Genomic DNA, 27,183 nt, shown 5'->3' on the forward strand with positions numbered 1-27,183 from the left:
GGAGTGAAAATGCTGACCATTGAGTTGGAGGATGTTTCTGGGAGACAGACTTCCTCCTCTGAAGCCACTGGTGACTTCACAAGGTGTGATGATATGAGAATAAAACGGCATCTCACCCTTCTTCCTGCAAGGGTCTACTGAACAACCTGTTGAGGAGGAGACAGAAACAGATTTAATATGCATGAGATCCAACACATAAACTTCAACATATCTATCTATCTATCTATCTATCTATCTATCTATCCATCCATCCGCTTATCTGAGGTCAGGTCACAATGGCAACAGGTCCAGGAGGGAGCAGAGGCATCCTTCTCTGTATCTCTTTCTGGGAGAACCTGAGGTGGTCCCAGGCCAGAGGGCATGTATAATTCCACCAGCGAGTTCTGGGTGTGCCCCGAGGTCTCCTCCCAACTGGACATTCCTGGAGGACCTCCACAGGGAGTCGACCAGGCGGCACCCTAATTAGATACCTGAACCAGCTCAGCTGACTCCTTTTGATGTGGTGGAGTACTCCAAGTTCCCTCCGGATGTGCAAGCTCCCCGACCTATCTCTAAGGCTGAGCCCAGCAAACCTTCCAAGGGAAACTAATTTCAGCCAAGATCCCAAAATCTCCTCCACTTGGGGCAAGGGTCCATCTCCAACCCGGAGGCAGCACTCAACCTATTTCTGGTTGAGAACCATGGCCTCAGACTTGGAAGGGCTGACTCTCGTCGTAGCTGCTTCACACTTAAAGAGTTTAACTTAAATTCATCAGTTTACACCAACACACCCATTATTTACTTTTCACTTAATACAGATACTCCAGAAAATCTGTGTAGGCATTGTCAAACCCAGACAATGTCTGACCTGCACTTACAGGTAAGGACAGTAACAGCTAATGCAATTTCAACATTTCTGCCACCTACTGACAGCAGCTGTAAACTGCAGAAGTTAACACTTATCTTTCTTATGAATATTTAAAAAATCCTTATGCAAGTGATACTTCAGAAGAATTTCAGTGGAATGAACATTTTAGTTTTAGATTTTTGTTTTTATTCTACTGTTTTACTGAGTAGTTATCAATCTTAGGATTTTAACGAGTTTGACAGTTTATCTTAATAAAAAGGAAAACTTTGATTTAGAGATTGTTTCATATAATAAGGCAAGTCTCAGCTGATATGAAATATGGGGAGCAAGAAAGATCTTTCTGAAGATGAAAAATGAGAAATAGTGCAAAGGCATGGAAATCATTAATATTTTGCAAAGCCTAAAGAGAAATCACTGAGCTGTGAGAAGATGTGTAAGTGCGAGTCAGACAGTGCAGACAAAATGTGGCAAAATAAAGGCTTAATAAAGAAAAATTAAATCAGGAAGAAAGAGAAAATACAGCTATCACAATTTGAGCAGCAAAACTGCTCATGTCTCTGGGTTACTCAGAACCTCATTTCAGGATCTCCCAGAGCCTGACAACTGTACAGATACAGCCATCCATCACTGAAGGGGTGTGAGACATAAATGAATACCAACTTCAGAAATAGCTGTTTTTTTCACCAAAGACTCAGTACTTTAAAAAAGTACTCAGTACTTAATCCATGAAGGCCTTCAAGAAAAGTGTATTTAACTGTGCCTAAATATTAGCAGAAAAAAATGGAGTTTAAGTATTAAAGTGAAAGTCTTTCTAGTGGGCATATTTTAGTATTACGATGTTAATAGAATTAACACAGAAACAGGAGTAGGGGGGGGGGGGGGGGGGGGGGGGGCAATATGAGTATTTAAAGACAAATCAAGAAAATGACAAAGCTGAGACATCCACTTTCCTCTTTTTTTTTGTTGTTTGTGAACTACTTTTACAGTTATTATGTGATAATTGATTAAACGTTTATGGAAATAAAACACGAGGAAATCTGTTGATTTCTTTAGCCAGGCTACTTTTTTTCTAATTGGCTGTACATGTATGAGTTGGACTAATTTGGATTTAATTAATTGGATTTGTTTGGATTGTGATTGTATTACAATGAATTGGATTCTAATTGGCTTGAATTGGATTGCGTCTTTGAAGTGCCTTTGTTGTGACTTGGTGCTTTATGAATACAATTGAATTGAATTGAACTGAAGTTGAAAAGATTAGACACTGCTGCATTTGTCTTAAATTTTTAAATAATCAATTGAGCAATATCTTCATCTTAAAGAAGCAGTAATAGCAAGTAGAACATTTCCCTCTGATATGTAGAGCATGGAGTGTGTAGTGGAGAGAAGTTTAAAGTGGCAAAAAATGGAAATACTGAAGTTCTTCAAAATCAAATGAAAGCACAGTACTTGTGGACTTGGCTACTTTCACTCCTTCAGCAAACTACAGAGATTCAGACTGTGATTGCGTGGAGCGTGGAGATGAAAGTGTAACGATCTGAGCTGATATATTGAGAAGCGAGGTGATCTATCTCTTCAAGGTCCACGGGGAGAGTCAACATGACCTGCACCAGATAAGTATTTTATGGCTTGGTATACGAGAAAGAACTGTGCCAGAATACATTCTTGCCTTGATGATGTATCCTCCACTGCTGCATAAAACACCATAAACTCCTTACGGGAAAGAAAGACAGGGAGAAATAAATAAATCATAGATTGGTCACATCATATCTTGATCTGAACCTCGCTGAGAACCTGTGGAGCATCTGTAACAGGATAATCTGTGGGGACGGGCAGTAGAACACCGGAAAAATAGCAGCTCAGAGTGAATACTGATGTATGCAAAAGAAAAACTGACAGAAACTACGCTTAAAATGAATGAGAAAACTGTTAAAATCATGCTTAAGAAAAGCCCAAGAAATTCAAATCTGGTTAGACTTGATATTTTTGCCTGTTTTTCTGCGCACCTCAGAATAAGGCAGAACAATGTGTTTTGTGTGCTTTTAAATACCATCTGCATAATCATTCAGGGGACAGCGTTAATGTTCCACACTACCATGAGGAGCTTGACAGGGGCACCAGAAGTGGATCTTAATTGGGTATGATTTCGAATGCTTGTCTGTTTACCCACTGCGGTCTCTTTTAAATTGTTAGGAGAGTTATGACGACAAGCAAACAAACTAAGCCAGAGAGCGGGCTTGGTTTCAAAGAGACATATCTGTCGCTGTAGTTTTTTTCTCTTTTATTGATCATACGTTACATGTCTATCTCTGTATCTGGCACATAACAGCATAAAATAAGCACAATTATCATATATGAAACCCAGCAGCTAAGTCATATATAAGAAGTTGGAACAGGAGCTTCACCTAGATGCATTCAGGCTAACATCCTTTTTCTGAGTTACACGTAAAACCACACATTCTTTTCATACAGACGGTGCAAAACTGAAGACATTCTTATTCAAATCCTGGCTAAGAATGCTCAAGGCAGAATCAATACATAGAGACAAGCCTATAGCGGTAATTAGCGACCTGAAATTGCGAGAGAAGTCTGGAAACAAGAAGCTGGCAGCATGATGAGACACGCTGATTGATGGGCAGTCTTGGCCTCTGTCTGGTTTGGCTGACTGCAGGATGACAAAAGATGGAGTTGGACTCTTGAACATAAAGCTGTGAAACTCCTGTGCAACTAGCAGGTGATTTAGATTTTAAAAACTATTTCAATTTGATTTTTAATATCTTTTAATGTCTTTCACTGTGTATACAGCATCAATTTAATGGCAATGCTGACAGTTTGGATTTGTCCTGCAAACCCTGCCTCTTGACAACAAAACCCACTTCAGCATTCAACCTCACTTGTATCCACTTTACATTCCTTTGTGACAAAAATCCTCATTTTTCCTTCTGTTTTAAGCCAAATGGACTAGCACTTCAAGGTGTGCTTGTTCTACGACGGTAAAATAAGCTTTGATATTAGTTTTTCTAACATTAATTTATCCATCCCAGAGCACGTATACGGCTGGAAAGGCTAGTTTGCACTTTTGAAAAGTAGACGCAAAACTCACAGAAAAGGAAGCACAACAGATAACTGCTAAGGGCCAGTCTGCTACCCCACATCACCTCCACTTTTAAAGACCACAGGCCATAATATTTTTAGAATCAGTCACATATAATTAATAACAATTGATAGTCAAAGGAGGTAAAACTAAACTTTTTCACAGTGCTCACATTAGTGATTGCAGTTTACAGGCTTTGGATCTCAACATACACAAATAAGGTGCTGAAGAGAAACACAAGAAGTTTTAGCATTTCCTGAGAGGCTGTGCGATACCTCATCCAGGAAGCTTTCACATGAAATATATAGTGAGAGCAGCAATTAAGGGCCTTAGCTGCCCAGAACTGACACTCCAGTTAGCTTGTAAGAGTTTCAACAGGGGAGCCAAAAGCACCCTCCAAATCTTTTAGAGGCAAACTCCTTCATCAACACACTGATAATGGGCAGCATCTAAATGAGTAATGGGGAGCTGTTGTTGCCATGCAAACACACACAGACAGCGCAGCTTCGCAGATTAATGGGAGGGGTGTCTGCCATCCCAATGCATTCTCCTCATCATCCATCACTTTCACCTGGCCACACCACTCAGCTGAATGTATTTGTTGGAGTTATATTTCCTGAACATTAATGTGAACATATTATTTCTGCTGTGGACAAACCACATCCAATCAATAAAAAAGCCAAAGATCTCATTCCTAACAACTCATTATGGGCCCCTCAGCCTGCTATCTTTTGGTGTCCAAAAATGCTTTGATGATAGATAGAATTATACAATAAACCATTGAGGATGTGATAAGATGAACACCCGGTGTTATATGATGATAATAAAACAAATATGATAACAAGGAATTATGACCCTAATTAATCGGCTACCACTAGAGCCATCATTATGCTCATCAGATAATACGTACTTTACTGTTCATGGAGGCTCATGTGGCTGCCTTGCCCTTGGTCACATTGTCTATCTCTAAATGCTGTATCGCACTGACAGAGCTAATAATCCTCCTCACTGAAATGTGAGCTAACAGTGCTAGTTTGTGTTGCAGAGCCTGCACAGCATTTGCAGCTCTGTATTGTCTGTGCAGAGAGAAGTAATGGTGAACAAAGTGCCAGGGGGCTGAACTCTATCAAATTTATTGACTGCCTCTTGCTGTTGCATGACAATAACCCCACTCTGTGCTACGCCACCTGCCCGCCCTCTTTGCTATGCTGGCAGTTCTTGAGGTTGAGGCCACAACAAACCACTGATTTACTGGCCTCCAGAACAAATGGGAGCAAGCGCCGAGGGGGTTTCAAAGTAGTCTGATATGTTCGATTTCTTCTGCCTTCCCGTTCCAAGCCACTGACCTTTCAGAATAAGCAGATTCTGTCTCACCTCAAGGCTGAAAGCAAAGCTGATATCGTCAGGCATTAATGTGCCAACAGCAAAGGCTTTTAATGAGTGAGACATACTGTACGTGCACGATTTAAGTCACTTAACGCTAAACCAATCGTTAGGTAAATTTCACTGATTTTTTTTTTCCAATTGTGACAGCATCAGAGGAAATTCTCTCTACTTTCTCCTGCTCCAACAGTCAGCCTCTCCAGAGCTTATCAGGCTGCTGCAGATGAGGAGCACTGTCAGGTCTGGAGAAGGTTCTAATCGGCCTCTCTTCTGTGCCGAAGCAGATACATGCTCTCTGTTTGTGTCTGTTTGTGTCTGTTTGTGTATGGTGTGTGAGGGCATGCCTGTGCGCCGACTGTGGAGAGAAAAGCAGAGTTAAAGAGAAGCTATGAAGCCACACCTTAGTCAGCAAAACAAGTTTATATAGGTTTTCCATCCTGTCAGGTATGAACCTCTTTACTGCTGGTAAATATTACTGGATTTGAAAAGCACTGACTTTCCTAAATTTTGGCAAGAAGCATAACTTTTTTATGAAGCTCTACAAAAACATCATTTGTGAAAGATCGAGTTGACCTTCAACAGCTACCACATTAACTGCTCAAATACACAGATTTTGGATTTTCCTAGAAATATTTGCATTTCAAAGTTACTTTCAGCTAAAACAAGCTGGCATTTTTTTTGCAATAAACCCACATAGAACTGTCAATAGTCAGCAATATTTTGTTCAGTTGTAGATGATTTAGAGCCAGTTGTAGGTCAGTACTTGGGTTATTTGACTGGGAGCCTCTACTCCCTTTTTTCTTTTTTTTTTATTTGTATAGCACATTTCATGTGCAAAACAGTGCTTTACATAAAATTAAAGCATTGCAGCAGGGAGTGGAAGAAGCATTACAAATACATAAAAGAATATAAAGAGAAAGAAATAAAATAATGAAAATGATAAATTAAAAGATTTTGTGCAGATTTCATGCATAGAAAAGAAATGTTTTTAACCTGGATTTAAACTGTGTTTCTATTAAATGCAAGCAACTGCTTCTAAAGGCCCTCTGCAGGCTACCTGCCGAGCACACAACAACAACAACAAAAAAAAAACAGCAAATAGATGGTGAACATATCTGCTTAGCAGATGAGAATTTGGTGAAAACAAAATCTGAACTAAAAGGAGAGTAAATACTACTAAATCAGAAAAACTCAGAATAAAAAATTGCTTAGTTTGGCTAAACCACCTTGGTTAACCAACCCTTTTATTTTTTAAAAGTATGAAAATGGTTAATGTCATGACAATCCTGTTGTTTGATTTTTATTACTAAAAACGCACTTAATCATGTCTAATAATGATTAAGTAAGTCACTGAGACTCTACACCAAAATCATCATTCCTCACAGTTGGATGCACAGTTGAGTTGAGCTACCTCATTTAACTTGACCACTGTTCTTGCCCCAGTATACACAAACATGGAAGGAGACTCAAGAGATGAACAAAAGTGCTGCAATGCCTCTACGCTGTGGACAGCGTGAGGAAATATTCAAGACATTCTTCCACTTCTAACTTTCTCTTTGGGAGATCAATTGCACAAGTAATCATAGTCGAATTCACTGCACAGACGTCTTTAAATTACTTGAATGACAACTGTCAGATGTTAGAGCGATTGCAACATTTTCTTTAGAGCAAAGCGAGAGCCCGGAAATGTTTGAAGTGACTGCAAGTTGGCACATAGTCCTAATAGGATCATTTTCAATCTAAATTTCGGACATGTCATGCTGTCTGACAAAAGAAAAAGAGAAATGAGAGCAGTTTTGTTAGAAACTCAGCCGTATTAATATAAACTTACTCTTTGCTCTCAAAAAGATGGAACTTTGGAGCGTGTACAAAGCACTCTGGCCCACTGAGTAGTTGAGTGAATGTAATGCAGGAGTGACTCAGCATTGTCTGGGTGTGTTAGTCTGCTTTTTGTAAAGCTCGAGTCAAAGCTCGATTTCGATCGAACAAACATGTTTAAATGCATTTTCAATGTCCAGTTTTGGTTGGACTAACACAAGAATTTGTTTTGTTTTCTTGTGTCATGTAAATGGCCTAATTACTAATCATCTAGAATGAATTATAAATACCTCCTTAAATCTTGGTCATTAATTCTTGACATGCTATTTTGAAACATCTTCCGAAAGGGACTTAACAGAATGAAAGACCAACATTGCTGTCTTCAGGTCTCAGGACAAAAACATTGGGATAAAGTGGTGGTGAAGACATGTACGAGCAACACCTGAAAATGAATCCCTTCTAATGAAAGCCAGGAACTCTCAGGGCAAATGGGACCATAAATAATCCCACTGAAGAATAAACTGTTTTTTCAGTTGTATATATACCTCTGTGGTGCTTTTTAAAGTTGTTCTACAGCCACAAATATATGGAAACATCACATTTTCCATTTGTTACTCATCTGTTATCTTTTGTTTTGGCCTTTGGAGAGATAATATACATTAACAACTGTTAATAAGTCATTGCTGAGCCCACAGTATCAGTCTTTGGAGAAGATCTGGGCTTTAAATAATAATGACATCATGGATTAAAAAGATTACTCAATATTAACCATGCTCTATCTTTGGAAAATGTAATAATGATTCAGCTTAGATTCAATAGACAATCAGTGGTCAAATGTCTCCTTTTGTGTTTGGAGGGAAGGCCTCCATCTTTGTCTTCCTCACACTAGATTGCGGGTTCAGCATTCAAATTCAGTAAACCATCATAGCTGTCCTGTGGATTCAATAGTTAATTGGTTTCATGAGACTAGAAGGCGATCATCATAGTTTAAACACTCCTAATCTGTGTGGAAGCATTGTCTCTCTTCACAAAGACCTCATACACTTAAACAAACCCAAAACCTCAAACAGTGCCACCCAGGATTTCAGAACTCTATTATTAAACTAAGCTACTTCCTTTTGTCCTTTAAGCTATTAATAAAGGCTGCTTCATAGAATGATTGAATAGGCCTGACAGTGTGTATCATTACCATTTAATTAATTACTTGTCAATCCCACCTTGTGATAATTAAAGAGGATATCATTTGGCGTTTCACTCTTTTCCATTTGGAAATGACAGTCTGCCACTCACCTTTTCCAGTGAAGCTTAATTCTGATGAAATCCCAAAGGGGTAAAGTAAAGATGTGATTAATAGAATGCATGACTGAAACACATCAAATTAAAGAGCAGTATGTAGTCAGGACTGTGTTGCTTGTGAATCAGAAATGCACGGTGGGGAGATTAACCTGATTATACAATTAAAAATGTATGACAATTACCACATTCTGTTAAATCATGGCCACCATGACTCACCATGTAAATGCAGAAAAAGTTCAAGTTCAAGCAATTGTTCCATCAGTACAATAGAGGAGAATATCCTGCAGGTCATCATGCAGATTGCTTACTTGGAAAGTTCTCATAATGAAAGTAACTTCAGTATATAATATTTTCTTCGTCTTTGTGGCCAGGATCAAATAATTTATTGCATACATAAGTCTACTTGACATTGTCACACAATGATGCACGAATTTACCGTTTTAGCCCCTTCTGCTGCCAAACAACTTTTTCTTTTTTTGTGTACTCTCCACTACAAACCTTTTTAAAGCCACCTTTCCTCACATCGCCAGCTGAAATCCAGGTGCTCTATCTGCACAGTGTTAACAAAGAAATGCAGCCTGCCTCTCAGCTTGGCCAGTGTCACTTTCTGAGGCCATCCGGGGGGGGGATTTAAAGTTTGAAGAATTTTCCAATTCACAGAGAAGCCATGTAATCCTTCTACTGAACTTGAAAATCACAAAGATTTCCGTGGCAGGGTTCTCACATGATACCAGGGATATACTCAACCTGCCTGCCTCTCATTTCTGCCATCCTTGCTCATCACACAACCTGCGCACGCTCCGTTACACCTGCCTGTCTATATGTCTGTGTTTACGCACGAGTGCGTGCCTTCTTGACACGTGTGAATGATTTTTATAAGCATGCATGTCCGTGTGTGTCTCCCTGAGTGCTGATTCATTATAGTTTGATAACAGACGCTGAGAAAAATAGAGAAAAACTGTGGATATAGGACAGAGGAAATAACTAAACAAATGGGCAGATAGATGGTGGAGGGCAGTGTTTGAAAGAAGGGTAAAAGGTAACTGAATGAATGAGCGACATCAGAAAGACACTGATAATGAGTGAAGAGAGAAGTTAGAATGTGAGGCAGCGACAGATAGAAGCAGAAACAAAGAAAAGTGCTTGCGAGTGCTCCCTCCCAAAATTGATTCTGACTGTCAGCCAGGGCCCCTGATGGATATCTGAGCCTAGATTGGAATTTACATGCCAGACACAGCCTCCTCCTTCCATCCCACCCAATAACCCGCCGCGCTCTCAACCTGCTTTGAGTGATAAGCCCAATGAGAAAGTGCTGGCGTATTTAGCTCCAACAATGGCACGGCTAAGAATTTCTTTGGCCCAGAGAAGGATGCATCGTTTATGAGAGAGAGTATCGTTTCAACAGTTGATAAGTGGCAAGTAAACTATCGTCAGCTGCCATCGCGCCTCAGGGGCACAACAGGCTCAAATTGGATGATCATGAGAGGAGAATCAAGGTGCTCAGTTGCCAGACGGAGTGGAACTTTGAGACATTGAGATATTTTAGCTTTGCCACAGTGTTTGCTTCGCAAGCCTCCACACCCCTTTGTGCTCAGTCCTGGGGATTCACAGTAATTTCCAAACTCTACACATCAATACAAGTAAACACCAAATATCGATTCATTATCTTAGGCTCAACGGAAGATGACCTGAATATTAACCACTCAAAGATTTCAGACGATTTTAGTTTTATTGAAAGAGAATTTCCCTTTGAAAACCTAAGTAAACACAACTAATTGTTTTTCTTACTCTGCTTACATTTACCGCCATGTTTTCCAGACCAAGCAATTCACACCTCATCCCATGCATTTGCTCTCAACCCCCTTCTGTGTCCCAGAGGACCGAGTGGTTTTTTGTGTTTTAGGAGTATGTCCTAACAGCATCTAGCAGGTCAGACACAGTTTTGTCCGTGCATTTACTATAAAGAATCTTATATTCAGTAGCTGTGTCCACAGCACTGCATCAGGAAACACAATATCAAAAGCTCACACACAGTATATCCGTGAACAATCACCATTTTTATGGCCAGCACGATCAGGGAATGCTGATGACATTTGAAGGTGTTAAAAAACACGTAAAAGGTCTGAGTAGAAATAATTTTGTCACACTTATGGATGTCATTTGGTTGATCTGTTTAGCCTGATAATCGGGAAAATTACAGATAAAGATTTCAAATTGTAAATTCAAATGGTACCCAGTGGATAGTTATTATTTTTTATAACCTTTTATCAAGCCTATCTTCCATTCAAATCCCCATGGCCAATATCTTTATCAGGAATCTGCTACCATGGTTACAAAGGATAAATCCTGGCATTTTCATCTGATGCCTTGATAATATTTATCAGAATTATCAGTCCTGACAACCCTCTACATAATAAGTGTGTCTCTCTAAGTGATGGATGGATATTTTATGATTATATCAGCCATGACCATGCCCACACATGGTAAGCAAAGTATGATTTATGCAACTGTCGAACAATTCTATCAGTACTTGCCAATGTTGCCTGTGCGTATGTGGAGCCGGCCTCTGACAATGGTGTGAACCGTTATGGGGTTGGAGGCTGAGCGTCGTCCCAAATCAGAACTTGTCAGGAATGTCTCCTCTCCCACGTAATCAGTGGTCAGAACCTCCAGCTCGTGATGGGCCTGTACTGCAGATTTACCCTGACGCAACATGTGCTGGGGATGAAAAATGGACGAGCTTGAGGAAATGACATGAAATGCACTTACTTGCGAAGTTTTCATGTAAACACAAATGTAAGGCATTGCAAGGCAGTTACAACATGGAAGAGACAAGAAAAAAAAAAAGAATGAATAATGGATTTTGTGTAGGGAGTTTGTTCACTGCCAGAAGATGAGTTCAAACAACCCATGCCCAGTTGTGAGCTGCTTCGTAAATTCTGTCTGATGAATTGTTGTTTAATATTTTTCAAAAGATTCTAAACAAATTAATGACAGATTGCGGTTCTTAAGAGAGCCTCTATCGAATCAATAACTGCAGAGTTGAAAATACTCAGCCTTTAATTTGTGCATCCTTTTTCTTAAGAGGGTAAATGTGAACAAACGTGTGTTCAAAGCCGACTGAGCCACAGATAACAGATCAAAAATTTATAGCGTCTTTTTCCGTTGATATACATTTCTGAATTTCTTTTTTTAAAAGCCGTGTGTTTAGATGTCAAGAAGAGCTTTTATTTGGAACTGTTCTGGTCCCATTACATGTCAGATTGATCAACTGATAACGGCCATCATTAAAATGTCTGTGTTGCGTTTTTTTAGGAATACTGGCTGAATGTTTTTTGTGTTTTAGTTCCTATTCTTATTATCAGTTTTCGCTGCTGTTTCTTCCCAGTAAAAGCAGCATGAATCCATGATTGACGCATTGTGTATCCAGATATGTGGTATAAGATGAAACAATGCATGTGTAAATCATTTGTTTTAATAAGATGATTAAAAGTTGAAGTTATGTTAAATGCAAAACGTAGACTGGATTCAGCATTTGTGTTGACATACTATAGAACTGAAATCAGCCGTACAGGTGAACTGCCTTCACCTCGTGTTCTTTTACCTTGAGCTCGATGGCAGTAGAACCTAAGAGGAGCAATGAGTCACTGTCCCAGATGTCGATGTGCATGGTGTGATCGGCCAGGTAGCCAAGGAACGAGCGCTTCTCTCTTGGCCTCAGGAAACTCTCATCTACTCTGAACTGGACCTGCAGACCAGGAGAACCTAGACAAGGAAGGAGGAGACTTCAGATATCAACAATTCAAAACGCTGCTTATTAGTTCACCAACTGATCAGACACCACTCACAGTGTATAAACCAAAGCTGTGTTTTCCATTCATTCCAGCCTGGTAGGGGACAGGGCTGTATGAGCTTGTCAGCCAGCCTCAATTAAAATTTAATTGCAGTCTTTCACTTCCATCCTGATAAGATTTAAATCTAAGGAATTGGCCAGAATAGCTCTACTTCCCCATCAACCCTGCGGACACGTCTAAACTGCTCCACCAGCCATAAACTGAGAGTCATTAGGCCTGATGACTGCGCTGTATGTGAGCACTATAGCAGGGGAGCAAGAGGCTATTTCACAAAATCCGACTCACCTGAGTGTTCAATAATTCAAGATGACAAAGGCGCCAAAAACACAACCAAAAAAGCTTTGACTAACAGCGGGATAAAGTTATGGCTTAATCAACACATCTACGATCGAAACCTTTCAAAGTGGAGTACATCTCCATTTTCATCACTCAGTGGAAATAATGTTTCCTTTTTCCGAGAACGTGCTGAACTCACAGTGTGACGATTAAACCTGCTGGGACGAACATAAGTGGCCCAAGACATCCTTTTCGCCATTTGTTATTTTGTGACCACAAAGCTATTTTATCTAGACTAAATCCCCTTACAGTAAAAGCCCAGATGCAGTCTGAGAATGTAAAGTGAATACCCTGCTCAGTCATTACAGCTTAGCACCGACTCAACGTCTGACTCAAACAAAACAGACCCGATCAGTGATATAAATCATTAATTGAGTGGGTACAGTGAGCAATGAACAACATTTGGTTGCATATGTGTGTATTAAAGGTGTGAGTGTGGGTCTATGTGCCAACTAGACGACCAAAATTCTTACACACTGCATTTCTCCAAGTCTGTATCAAAGCCCAAAAAGCTGTTTCTATTCCCATAAGCTGAAAATAGGGGAAGAGGAGCAGCCGTTTGGATGGAAGGGCAACAATGAGGACCTTAAGTGACAGACCTGCTCTGTAAGAGAGACCAGCAATCCCACCAGACTTTCTGCACACACAAAATAAAGAAAAACGTTCTTAAGTCTTTCCTTTTTACAATCATGCATATATTTTGGGGCATATCAGTATTACTGAGATACAGTCGTGCAGACAAAGTCTGTCCTGAGGCTGCCGGAGAGTGTTTCAAAGTGAAAGGTTTGTTACAGACAAATACACATAGTTATGGTTGGTTATGGCACAAAGCATTCAGCTGAATCTGAACACAGCATCAAACAGACCTTTAAAAGCTAATTTTCACTGTCTCATTACCTGCATTACACCTAAATGTTTTAAGCCATTGAGAGTCTGATGGACTAGCTGAGACTAAGAAATAATATATTTTTCTGGATCTTCAATCATATCAAATGATTTTCCTTACAGGACATCTACAGGAGTGTGTAGATGTAGCCAGTGTCACCATATAAGGGATTCAAAGGTCTCGCATTAGCTTTTTGGAGCATTTCATGGTTGCTTTTGATGAACAGAACTCAGTTTTCATTGATCTTCCTCTTGTTGTCTGCAGACTTTGCTGCAATCGCTTTTAGCCTGATGTTCTCATTGATGTGAGATGTGGTTAAAACTATAGGTAGTAAGTACACATTTGTGCTTTGATGTTACAGAATGATTCATAAAGTGAAAACTACATTTCTATGCTTAAAAGTATTAATGCTCAAGATATTTCATTGAAGCATCAAGTGCAATAGTCACACTGCAGAACGTGTAATGCCATGAGACAAATTATCTCAAACTTGGTATGATACACAGTGTGTTTGCTGGGTGAAAGAGAATGAAAACTAGAGCAGTTCTCATTCTCCATGACCAATCTACAAGAGAAGTCTGTCTTATGCAATCTAGTCCAATCTATGAGTTCTTAGATAGAGTTTTCCCCCTAATTCTACTTACAAAATAAGGAGTTTTTCTGCTGGTGAGTGACATGCAGGCTCCAAATCCAAACACAGCGAAATGAGTAATAAACAGGGAGAGAGGAGTCAAGTTATTCATGTAATATGAGTGGCAGGTGAGCCTCCTGTGAGACCCTACTCAGTTTTTCACTCTGTCGTCCTCAGAGCTCTACCTGCAGGTTACTTACCTCCTCAGTGCATTTCTCTGGCCGTCTGCCTCCTCTGTTAGACAAGACACTGAAACCGTAACATTCCAGCTGTGAGCTTTTAATTCACTTCACTCCTAAAGAAGGGAGTAACAATAATTACGTCTGTACGGAAAAAAAAACGGCGACAACCTTTCTAGTGTTTGAGGTATTGAAACCAACTGCATAGACTTTAAGGAGAGTAATCTTCAGTAAAGTAAAATTCAGTAACAATTTTCAGGCCAGAGGCACTCCCAAACATAATCCCTCCAGGATCCTTATTTTATTGATTGATTGGTGAACTTCCCTACATTTCTATTGTATTGATTTGTTTTTACTTTCTTTTATCTGTAGCAATGGGGCGCACTTTATATCATTTGTTTATAAAAGCGCTTGATAAACAAACAATAAATAAATGAAGCCTATGTTGGGTAGACTGTAATTATATACATTTTTCTCCTTGAAACCAAACTACACAGACTTTGTCACTGCCCCTCCCTACAGCCCTATCCTCAACCACCTGCCAGCTCTCTCCACTCGGACCATTAATTCTCCCAGCATGCTCTGGGCCTGTATGCTGCGGACGGGTTGCAATGACGGCACAGAGGAAGAGTGGGAGAGTGAGACAGCATGTGCTGTGTGTGTTTGTGCTCACAAGCAAGGAGGAGCTGATAGATCTGGCCCGAGGGCTTTCGTGTGTGCAGCCAGCTCTGCAGACGAGGAGCAGCCCACAGCAGGCTTCACCCTAACCTGGATGGTGTGCATAGTGTGAACAGGGCAGCTCTGCTGGGCTGAAAATCCTGCTGGGGATCAACAACTTTTACAATACTGGAAAGGCAGCAGTCAAGGACAACAGTGAGGGTGTGAGGAGTACCGACAGACCTCGAGACTGATGCAAACGAAGGCTACGTTTACCAATAAACAGTGCTTGTGAAAGATTTCACCCTTTGGCATTTTTCGATTTTTTATTCTTGTACATTGCATTGCATTGTTTTAGGATTTTATGTATTGGACGTGGACAAATTACTCCAAATAAATTGAGGAAAATTAAGAATGCATATGTATTCAACCCATTAGCTACGAAGCCCTAAAATATGATCTATTAATGTCAATTACCTCCAGCCAACCAAGCAAGTAGCAAAATATAGACCAAGTAGTGCTTCAAACACAGGGGAAATGATATAGAATGGGATATAAATAATATCTAAACCTCTGAATATAACACAGAGCACAGCTAATTACAAGGTATTAGAGAAGCGACAAAATAATGCATTAAAACTAACCTGCTAAAAAACGGCAGACCACCAAAACTCATGGACCAGACAAGGAAGAGAGATAATAAGAGAGTCAACAAAGAGGCCAAAGTTTAGCTTGAAGGAGAGACTGGAATTTCTGTCTAAAAAACAACAACAAATTGTGCTTATGAAGGAGTGGTCAGAAATGACCAGAAGTCACCCTAGAGACACAACAAATGTATGTAAGAAGGTACTCTGGTCAGATGAGACTGATCATTTTGGCAAACAAAGTGTGGAACCGACCCAAACCAAACACCTCTCATTATCCTGAGAACACCATTCCCAACGTGAAGCATGGTGGTGGCAGCATAATGCTGCAGGAATGTTTTTCAACTGCAGGACTTGGGAAATTGGTCAGAATCTAGTACATACCAAGTGTTCCCAAATCCTTTTCACACTTTTGATTTTCACTTGTAAATGTACTGTAGTACTTAGGTCCTTATAAGCAGCACTATGTAGCTCCCGATAAGCAGCAGAATCACACAAGAGGTTTGATCAGCTTAAACTTTAACAAGTAACAACAAAATAATCTTGGATCAGCACCAAAATCCTTAATATCAGTTCTTAGAAATAGCTTGGCACTCCTCAACTAAAACTGGCAGTCGTCCCACCAGCATGTTAACATGAGTTGTATCCTTGCAAAAAATGTATTTCGCTCATTTCCATAGAAGATTTTACAGGCTTTATGACTCCAGGAATGAAAAGGTACATAGGCAGGATATATGGGAAAATAACAAACTGGCACTTCAGGTAACTTTAGGCACTGAGCTGCCACACTATCACAGCACATAAAAACTACTTAAAAGCATAATTTATGAACACTATCCAAGCTAGTAACAGATGACACATTTTCAGGCTTGAGGACTAAAAGTCACAGACATGTCTTAAAGAAGTCTTCTCGTCAGGAAGCAAATAAAAACTACTTTTGTGGGTGGAGATGGCTGTGTGGGGCATATCTAGGATTATTTTTTATCCCTGGTATATAATTAAGTAAAAAATAACACAGCTCACTTGCTGATTTGTTTTTACCGTAATCTTTGTAGAGTTTACACCAAATTCACTGCTGCCTCTAATAAAGCACTTTTATTTTTTAAATTGAGGCCCTAATTATTACAAGTTAATTTATTGTCTGTCTGTACAGCTGCTGCTGATTAAGATGCACAATTTAATAATTCTAATTGCTTGTATATAATTGTGAAAGATCTAATTACCTGAGTATGAAATTTGCTTTGAGACGGAGCATTTGAGTCATCAGGACATTAAACTGTGCATCATTCCTCTCGGTCTTTATGTATTTAGTGACATCAGTGTAAACTCGTCTATACTGATCAGCCACAACATTAAAACCACTGACAGCTGAAATGAAAGAAACGTATCATTTTGTTACAATACAGTGCTTTGCTAAGAAACCATGTCTCCTGGCATGTTGACATTAATTTGACACTTTCTCCACCTACATAGAGACGGTTACAGGCCAGCTCAAACACCAACACCTCGCTACACTGCAAAAAAGTGTATTCCAATGCAGCATTTGCAGGATGTTTCAGAGGTTCAGGGCCCCCACACCACAGCCCACTGGGCCCGAAGGATCAGAGGCCCTCATTCTCGCACCAAACACAATAACAATTCTTAAAGGACTCACGTTAGTGCAGCAGCAAGTTAGAGCTGTTCTGAGGGCCGGAGGGGCAGTGTTGCAAATTCAAGTAGATGGTTTTAATGTTGTGGCTTTTAACTTAACCCATTCAATAAGTCAGTGCAGAAACATCTGCACATGCGGCTGTGTTGAGAGAGTTCATCCTCTTAGTAAAACTCCATATTCCATAAATGAATGTGTTTAAGATTTATTAAATTAAATCTGGTATGTTCCTATTTTGCAGCTTTAATGCATCGTGAACTGGTACTTCATTGATCTCATGCAATACCTGAATAATTTGGAACGTTCATATCTTTACAGATCACTTAATCTGCAGCCAGTGAAGAGTGTTTTAAATTAGCATTAATGTGTCCAGTTAGGATGAAACATTGGTACTGGAAAAGGGAATGAAACTCCCTGAGTTCCCTGTATTTCCCTGTCAGTGAAATACTGATATATACATTTCACACTGTTGTAACTGCAATGATAACTTCTGTCTAAAGATGAAATGATCTTATCTCAGAACCTATGAACCTAAACATTTTGTCACTGAGCCGATGAGAAGCAAATAACCAAATGATGATCCTAATCCTGTGCTGAGATCAGAGTGACAGTATTAACATCATGTTTATGTGTAAGAATGTGAGAGTTGTACTGACACTCAATCTCACACACACACGTATCAGAAAGCCTCTTATAAGTGTGAGTCGAGTGACAGTCAAAGCTCTCCCAGCTGGAATGATGTCTGACAGAAGTTACTCGTAGCTGTTGGGTCTAACCAGCTCTACGTCTCCACTCCTGCTATTCTGAGCCGTGGTCAGTCAGTCTTCCTCAATGGTAAAATGGTAAATATGAAAAAAAAAAAATTATAATAATTTTGACTTATTCTTGAAATATTTTCATTACATGCTGCTTAGAAAAACAAGACCAAAGGTTCATCTCAGCAATGAGGCCTGAAGACTGGAACAGATAACATTGCATGAGGGTGTGAAGGATGCCAAATTAGAAAATCTATTTTGGATATTTTACAGAAGAATTTCAATTATATTGACAATTTGCAGTGTGAAATTGCAAAATCAACATCATGACCCTAAATACACTGAGGCACTGTAGCTTTGATTGAGCCATTATTATAAACTACTCTGCAAATAATAAATATACTATCACAGCTGAAGAAGAAGAAACAGTAAATATGCTTTCTGATGGTCTGTAGCTGCTAATATTACTGCTATAAAAGGTGACTAACAGCTGCAATGCCTAAAACGTAAAATGTTACAGCCCACGACCTGATTAGACTTTTTGGCTGCACAAAACAAGCCAAAAACATAACAGTTCAGAGTGTCCAGTTGAAAGTTTCTATGTTGACAATAGAAATAGTTATTCATCCACCAGACAGAGACTAAACAACACTTCCATTCATTCCAGTATTCAGTCTTTCTAGTTCCACCACCATCTTAATCACAATATGTCTTGGACCTAGAGATTTGTCAAATTTTTTCATATCAAAATATTGATTAGTGCAGCTTCTGAAAACAACTACAGCAGAAAAGTTTATTCAAGATGCCACACATTAAACCGGAGGCACAGTGTGTTTGCCTCTCTGATTTTTGTGTTTGTCTGTGGATTATCAAAGAGGAGGAGACGAGTCGTGTTCCCAGAAAAATGTAGTTTCATGGAATTCAACAATTCATTTTTCAGAGGAAGAGCGTTAATTATTATTATCATTGCTTATTTCAAAGCTACCTCACATAAAATCCTCTTTACACATGCACTGCATCTCTAAAATTCTTTAAACACTATTTGATGAGCCTGCTTATGAGAATAAGACCAGACTGTGTGGACCTCATCCAGCCAGCTCTTAGCACACAGTTCGGAAAATGTCTGAACATGCCCAAATATGTAAAATCCTGAGTGTGCATTTTATACTTAGAGACTGGGTAAGTATGAACGATATTCATTGCTACTGTATAGAAACAGCAGCGCCATCACAGAGCCAATGTGGCGCTAGCGGATATTTGTCGATTTTGTTCTTTTTCGGCATGTCTGTGAAGTGCTTTCTACCTTTTTGTCGATGTAGTAGACAATTCCAAACACATGTAGCGTTGATATCAACGTGACAACTGAGACATCCACAGGGTACATTTCACATCATATCTTCCCCTACCCAGATGATTTCCAGTGGAGAGAACACATTTCACATTTACAATTTTCGGTTGTCTGGTACACGTGTGAAAGGACAACGACAGAAAATATCTGGACTTTATCATCCATACATTGTCCAGGGTATATTGTGAAATATGGTTTATTCAAAATGTCAAAAGCCCCTCATTGACGCCATTTCCTGTTCATTGCAGATATATAATTATTGTTATATCAAAAGTCCATTACATTAAAATAGAACGCAGTAACGAGATACAATCTCCTGTTTTTATGCTGTTCAACATTCAACAAAGAAAATAAGAACGAAAAAAGTAAAACTTTAATTGAGAAAAATGTAACTCTGTATGACCTAAAGTCTTAGTGATAGTGATATCCTTCCAGAGAGTGTTACTTATTTGTACATAAGCAGTTCTTCAGTCTATGTGGTTTCCATGACAAATGTCAGACATGGAAACCTGAGGAAACAATTAGAGATGCACCGATACCATTTTTTTGAAAACCGATACGAGTACGAGTACAATCATTACAGTACTCGCCGATACCGAGTACTACCGATACCGATGCCCCATATTTAGGCTATTCAGAAATTGCCAAAAAAAAAAAAAAAAAAATGTATGTATATATATAATTTATTATTATTATTATGATATATTTGCCATGAATGTAGTTTTCTACCAGGGGTGATAATGATGCATGATTGACAGTCTCCGCTGCTCCCTGCTCTGGGGCAGAGTAGGCCTAGGCTGTGCTGCCAGCGGACAGCTCCGCTTCATTTCACGGTAGCGCCAGAGATTGTAAAAGTAGGCCTATAATATCCATTCTCTCTGGTAGCGCGTGTCTTCTGCAACATTGTTGCAAGAATTCATTGGATTAGAATGTTCAACGTTCGAAGTCATGGAACACTTGTTGCGACTAGACTGATTGTGTAATGGAGTGGGGAGAGCGAGGAGTGACAAAAACACACCAGCGAACAGCGCACAATAGGCAATAGCCTACATGTACGATAGGCTACTCGAAACCAAGCCCTCCTAGTATACATTACTTGCCGTCTTTTCACAAAATAAATGTGCACTGAAAGCGAAAAAAAAAACCCGCAACCGAACAACACAGCGCCCTGCGCTACAATCAACAAGAAGACGCACAAACAGCTACTCATTTATGGCACAAACAGAGAGAGAGAGAGAGAGAGAGAGAGAGAGAGACGGTGGGGGGGTAACTGTGTCAGTGTGTCCACGCTCTTTTGCACTGGTGTCGAAATGTTTTTAGATAAACCCGAAAAATGAATAGGCTACTGCAGCATTATAATGAGCATGTTGTCACTCAGCTGGTCGCCCTCCCCGCTACATAATTGGTCCTGTAACTGTGTTCAATGTCTTAGAAAGTTGAACATTCTAATCCATTTAATTTTTGCAACATGTTGCAGAAGACACGCGCTACCAGAGAGAATGGATATTATAGGCCTGCTTTTACAATCTCTGGCGCTACCGTGAAATGAAGCGGAGCTGTTCGCTGGCAGCGTATAGGTTTAGCGCTTCCATTTATTTTAGGTTGGAAAGCTGAAATAGGCTTGTTAATGCTGTAGTACGCTATAGGGTTAGTTATCTACTTTACTTTATAGGCCTAATGTTTTCTTTCTTTCCCTTTCTCGGGCACATTTAATGGCAGTGTGATAAAACACTATAGCCTATTTATATTTTAGCGCATGTGCTTGGGCTGGTTAAGTTATGCGGAAGAGAGGAAGGGTTAGTCGGCTTTTTTAACAGCTGTGGAGGAAAGGAAGGGAGAGGAAAAATTGGCGCAATATCACCTCGAATGCTTTTCAATGGTCTTATTAGTTATCAATAGAGGTACGGTGGCTTTTTTTGTTTTCTATCACCAATTCTTCGATTTATAGGAGAGCGAGGGAGAGATATGCGTGAAGCAGGTGTAGCCACACCTGCTTTTTTTAAGCCGGATGCGCGAATGGAAATGGAGGGAGATGTGAAAAAATGGCACCACTGTTCGTTTTTGATGCTGGCTTTGCGCAGCTTTGTCAACTCAACTGCTTTAGGGTGCTTCTTATTAGTTTGCAGTAGGTAACCGGCTACCGTTGTAATAGCCTAATGTTGCAAGGGGTGCCGCGTTGATGGATTACATTCTGGCCACAGGCACACGGATTTTCATAATTGTTATGTCGCAAGTGAATATAAAAAAACAGACAGCTTCGGGTAGGCGGGCAGCGAAAGGGAGTGGAAGAGACAGTTCTGACGTTAGAAATGACTGTCAGAGAAAGATGTTGGCTGTGACTGCACCACTGTTACGCTACATGACTGCGCACATCCTCGCCATGGAAAATGGGTTCGTGCAGTGAATGCCTAATTGTCTGAAGGACAATGCATTAGGTCTAACTACCTAGGCTACTACTTCGTTGTTTTTTTCACGGAGGACGATTATAGCTAAAGCGATGCGGGAAACACTGGTGGTATCGGTGCATGGTATCGGCAACTGTTTGACAAGTACGAGTACGAGTATATAAGTGAAGTATCGGTGGCGATGCCGATGCCAGCATCGGTATCGGTGCATCCTTAGAAACAATCCGAGAACAAACTACCTGTTAAATGACATCTTAGTACTTAATCTTTCAAATGAGAAAGGGACACTGGAGTAGTCCAGCACCTGTCTGTAAAGAGACAGGATGACATAGAATGAAAGATGCTGAGACACACAAAGAAATATTGACAAAGCTGAACTGGAGTGTTGAGGGAACGGATGTAGGCGTTAAAGATGGGGGAGGTGGGGAGGAGGGGGGGTTTGTGTGCTCAATATCACGCTCTGTCAGAAGCTGTAATATTGCTTCCATTTCATTAGCTGCTACACGAATAGACTTGACATCAATCAGCCCCTGCTCGGCTGATGGAGAGAGAAGTGCCTCAGCATCACCCAACATCACGGAGCATCATGGAATGAGCTCGCAGTTTGTAGGAAGCAATTGTACAATACTAACCTGTAGAGAAGTTATGTAAATGAGCCTGGTTTATATCCATAATCTGGACCACATATAAAGCATAAACAAGGGTTGTAATCAGTGGCAGTGTGTGTACTGCTAAATGCATCAGCCAGCCTGGCATGGAGAAGACAGCAAGTATGTTTTTCCTTTCTCTCCTTCTTCATTCTTACTTCTCAATCGCATGATCGGGGAGTAAACTGAGCCAGGGATTGTTCATCCTCTCTTAATGTCATCAGGAGTCACTCATCCCCATGAAATCCAGCTCAAGCACTGTATATATTATGACAAGCAGTGTCTCATTTCTGTTGCTGCCGCACACAGTCATGTACAAACATACTAACCATGGAAAGATGGAGCTCCATCCCCACATTACAAACCTTTAGAAATATGCAACATAACTACTACACATCATCAGCGTAGCGCCACATGACAGACGACAAGGAAATGGAGAATATTATTTTTTGCTGTGATGAGGCCTTACCGGTATTAGGAGTGCCGTCTTTGTTGATGGGGGCCAGGACACAGGGAAGTAATTCACCAGCTTTGTGCTGAACCTTGTCACTGGTCAGCAGCTTGAGATGCTGTGATTTGACTGGTGCAAAGCGATAGAACTGGAAGGTAACGTAGATGTTGCTGGGCCAATCCGGAACAACCCCTGCAGCTGGTATTCTGCCAAAAAAAACCAGTTAGATGATTATTCAAAGTACCCTAAAAAATAACATAGGAATGATGTAAATATCTAGAATACTAATAGTTAAATAATAACTGACATTTCATAATTGTGGGGAGTGGAGTGGCACACATTTAAAAAAATAATTACAGTTCAAAATGTCATTAGAAAGCTGGGAGAATAAATCACATTTCAGCTCATGATTTACCTCAGACAGTTTCAGGGAGGAAAAAAAAAATGATATGCATGTCTTGCAATCCTATCAGAGCCAGTGATTCGGCTTTATAGATACTTCAAAGTGAAAACTTTGTAATCAAAAAGAGGATTAGAACTTAAGAGGGTAAATCACACCTAAAAAGTGGCTATAAATTGCCTTGATGATTAATAAGTTACAAACTCAGCGCTACATCTTTGATTGATAATGAGTGGATTGCTTAATGTTTTCTTAAAAGTTAGTTATGGTGTATCGTGAAAACTTGTTATGAGACTTATGGAAGAGAAAACAAATCATGCCTAAAATTCAGTGTATAAATAATATTGTATTCCACGTTGTCTGCCGGCACAAATGGATTCCCTTTTTGATTTGCTTGGAGTTCTTTTTAGAAAATAGGTCTTTTTGGCTATGAACCCCCTACTGCTTTGTATTGCTTTTCACACAAACACTGCTCTCTGAGTGCGATCTCACAAACACATGTCATTTCTAAAACCACACTTCAAACTCAGTTTGCCCTGCAACGACTTTCAGTGGGCTTCCAATCACTAAAATTTAAGCACCAAAGTTATTTCAGGATTAGACATTTTTGCTGCTATCTGATGAAGATAAAATCCATCAGTTATTGCGTATTCAGTTATAATGAACAAAATAATTTAAAAAAAAATATTGGAAAAGTAGCAGGAAGTACTGAGATGTCCCACATGGCCACATACAAGAGACAGTCAGAGCCGGATATTTCAAAGTGGAATCTAATAAGAGCAGCATGGTTTTGCACTGTTATAGAGGCTGTCGTGCTTCATCGTCATGGAGAATCTGGCAAAAGAATTCATTATGTAAACAGATAAGATTAATAATTATGGCACCTGAGTGAGGTTGAAATTGCATTGTATATCCACAGGCTCCAAACTTGCTATCGCAGCCACATCGTAAACTCCTGCCTGCCGTACCTGTTTATCATAATTATGACGTAACCCGCCCTCACCCCACTCTACAGTGAGCCACACAGATATGCAATTTACTGTTAGCTCAAGTGTGTGGGTTCAGGTAGCACTTCAGATTGCTTTGTAAAAGAAGCAGAAGAACCGAATAAGTGCTATAACCATCCCAATAAATTTGAGGTAAAAAAAAAATCCATATTTTCAGTTATTACAAAATCTATTTTGTTGCATTATCTCCGGTTGATAACGCAGTAAGTGTTTCATCTTATCTGCAGGCTTTAAACATTTGCAGTTGTTTGCTTACAATACAGCCAAGTTTTTAATACTATTTTTCTCTCCAACTTGCACAAAAGATGTGATTAAATAGCCCAAAAAAATCCCAAAAAAACAAGAGCTCGGTCAGCCTCTCCACTGTGGTAAAAGTTTACATCAAACGGGTTGATTCATGACTTCTCTGCATCAAGCATGAAGTTTTGTTTTATTTTCTTCCTGTTTTGTTTATTTATTCATTGACACTTTGCTTTGGTTTTTACTGTGGTTGCTTCTCCAGCAGCAAAGTTACACTTTTCAAAGTTTGATTTTATGTAGAAGCTGGAAAATTCACTGCAGTTCATAAGAAAGCAAAACAAAAATATCAGAGATGCGGTAGATTACAAAACAAAGAAACTGTGGACTTTGGGTTTTGAGAAACGGCGTGTTTCTCTCCAGCATCAGACATTTAAAAATGCAAATGCTTTGGCTTTTTTGTCAGTGCATCGCCTCTTTTCTGCCCCTTTCAGTATTCAAACTCTACTGATACCACCACACACCAAAAAGTCATCTGGGGATGTATCATAGATACTTTGGACAATCATTGGTAGCCAGTGAGTCTATCTAAAGACTGGGACTTCTTTCTATCTTTCTGAACAAACACGCTTCAGATCTAAGATTGTTTGGTAAAAATAATATTTTTTTCTTAAAAGCACAAGAGTCTGCAGCAACAGGAAAGTATGTACAATATCAAATAAAGCCAGATTCCTTGAAATTCAAGTCAGGGTTATGCGTTTGGTATCATTTTCCTGTCTGTCAATGATCAACACGTAGTTATGATATGCAGAGATTATCTGCTTTCCCTTTCAAGTCTTAGTTGTAGTTTATCTATGCAGTCACTCGGCTTAGCGACCTAATGCACAACGACCTGTGCATTGGATGTCCATAATCAGCAAGAGACCACAAAGCATTAAGGTTAGCACATGAAAGGTCGCGGCACCATGCTGAATGACAAATATAAGCACTGCTGACAAGATAGAAGGACACAAAATACTGGAGTGTTTTGTAGCCATCTTTCAGCAGTTCTTCACCACTGTCAGCACCTGTCAGAGGGGAAGGCTGCTCCATGGGTTTCTCTGATGGAACACTGACAAAGGTTCTATTAAGACAGGAAACACGTATGCATGTCGTGTGGGGGTATGTACTTGACATGAGTGGGGGTATGTACTTGACATGAGTGGAGGATGACTGGCAGGACTTCTTGCCTGGTCTAAGACCACTGAAATCTTAGCAGATATTAAAATTCAAAATAGAGAACTCTCAAAGCAGGGGGGTGCTGTCCTTAGCCCCCAAACAAAATGCCTAAAGGATGCATCTTTTCCTCAATACAGATAAGTAGCCGGAGGCTAAAAGTACAGAAAGATTTTGTTGAGCTGCTGTCAAATTGAGGACTGCTCTGATATACATACATCACAATAAGTCTGACATTTCTAGAGGCATATCTATAATTACACTATTATTAATCTATCATAGTGCATAGGCCAAACGTGTACGTTTTTTTTGAGGCAGCAGCAAGTACAGGGTGCAGGACACAACCTGCTGTTTCCAGTCAACATCAACACCGCAGCTGAATGTGTCACAGCACCGCAGGCCTCACCTGGTGAACGCCAGAAACTGGAACACCAGCAGGTTTCCCTGTAAAAGGTCTGCCTCTTCCCGCTGAAGATCAAAGGGCAGAGGGTCTGTAGGGTCCAGGACTTCTGCCACCTGCCCGCTGTAGTCCACGATTTCAGGGAAGCCAGCAGAGAAGAGGTGGGCCAGTGAGCTCCTGGAGCTGACTGAACAGGAACTAGAGAAGGGTCAGATCAAAGGAAAATGTCAGAGTTGTTTAAACACAGCGATTATTCACCAAGCTGGAAAACCTTTGGTAAATGCATGTTTTCCGCTTTAAATACAGCAGGTTGTAATGTGTTGAGTCCCTGCTGCACTGGCCTTAATTGGGTGATTTGCAATAAATGAGACAGAAAAAAAATGACGAGATCTGAGGGGAGCGTAATACCGTTTTATGATTTTAAATAGTTTTCTTAATCTTTTATCAGATCCATTCTTGCTCAAGATGTTTATCTTTTGGGAGATAACGTCAACTTAGGCACTTCATCCAGTTTAGCAGAACCTGAATTTCAATATTCAGCTGCACTGAACCAAAATGTGGTGAAATGATGACTGGAGAGCATAAGGATGTCAACAGAATCCGTCAAGCAGCAGCACCATGATAATAGTTACAGGTAGAGAGAACGGGTGCCAAAGTGCTCCCTCAGGATTTTCAAGCATAATTGCCAGTTATCTCTAATCATAGTGGCCACCTGTTTTTGTGCAACTATGGTAACAGTCATAACTTAGACTTTCAACGCTGACACCAGACACTGTGGGTATGATAAATGCAGTGCACAGATGGCTGGCTAAAGTGCAGTGATAATGTTATCATAGCACCAACGCTGGCCGTGTCCACTTGGTAAACATTTGAGCCCACAGTGACAAATTCATCATGGAATGAAGCCTTGATCAAATTAATTATGATGACAACAGTGAGGAAGGAAGTCAATTGTGTTTTTCTCTGCAGCTGTATCAATTTCATGCTTTCCATCTTTCCCCCATTGCTCAAAATTGCATCTTAATTCAGGCCCTGTGGATTAATA

The 27,183-nt window shown here is 40.0% G+C and overlaps 1 protein-coding gene across 1 annotated transcript in view; it reads right to left on the reverse strand.

Moving 5' to 3' along the window:
• nphp4 (nephronophthisis 4) overlaps positions 1-27,183 on the reverse strand; it is a 176,505-nt gene that overhangs the window by 37,923 nt on the left and 111,399 nt on the right. Inside the window, exons 15-19 of the mRNA XM_075476298.1 lie at positions 26,145-26,336; positions 22,898-23,085; positions 12,043-12,203; positions 10,973-11,156; positions 18-146 (exon numbers count right to left, since the gene is read on the reverse strand). Coding sequence (XP_075332413.1) covers positions 18-146; positions 10,973-11,156; positions 12,043-12,203; positions 22,898-23,085; positions 26,145-26,336 — 854 coding nt within the window. The remainder of the gene's footprint in view (positions 1-17; positions 147-10,972; positions 11,157-12,042; positions 12,204-22,897; positions 23,086-26,144; positions 26,337-27,183) is intronic.

The sequence above is a fragment of the Odontesthes bonariensis genome, chromosome 10 (genome assembly GCF_027942865.1).
Source record: "Odontesthes bonariensis isolate fOdoBon6 chromosome 10, fOdoBon6.hap1, whole genome shotgun sequence".
NCBI lineage: Eukaryota > Metazoa > Chordata > Actinopteri > Atheriniformes > Atherinopsidae > Odontesthes > Odontesthes bonariensis.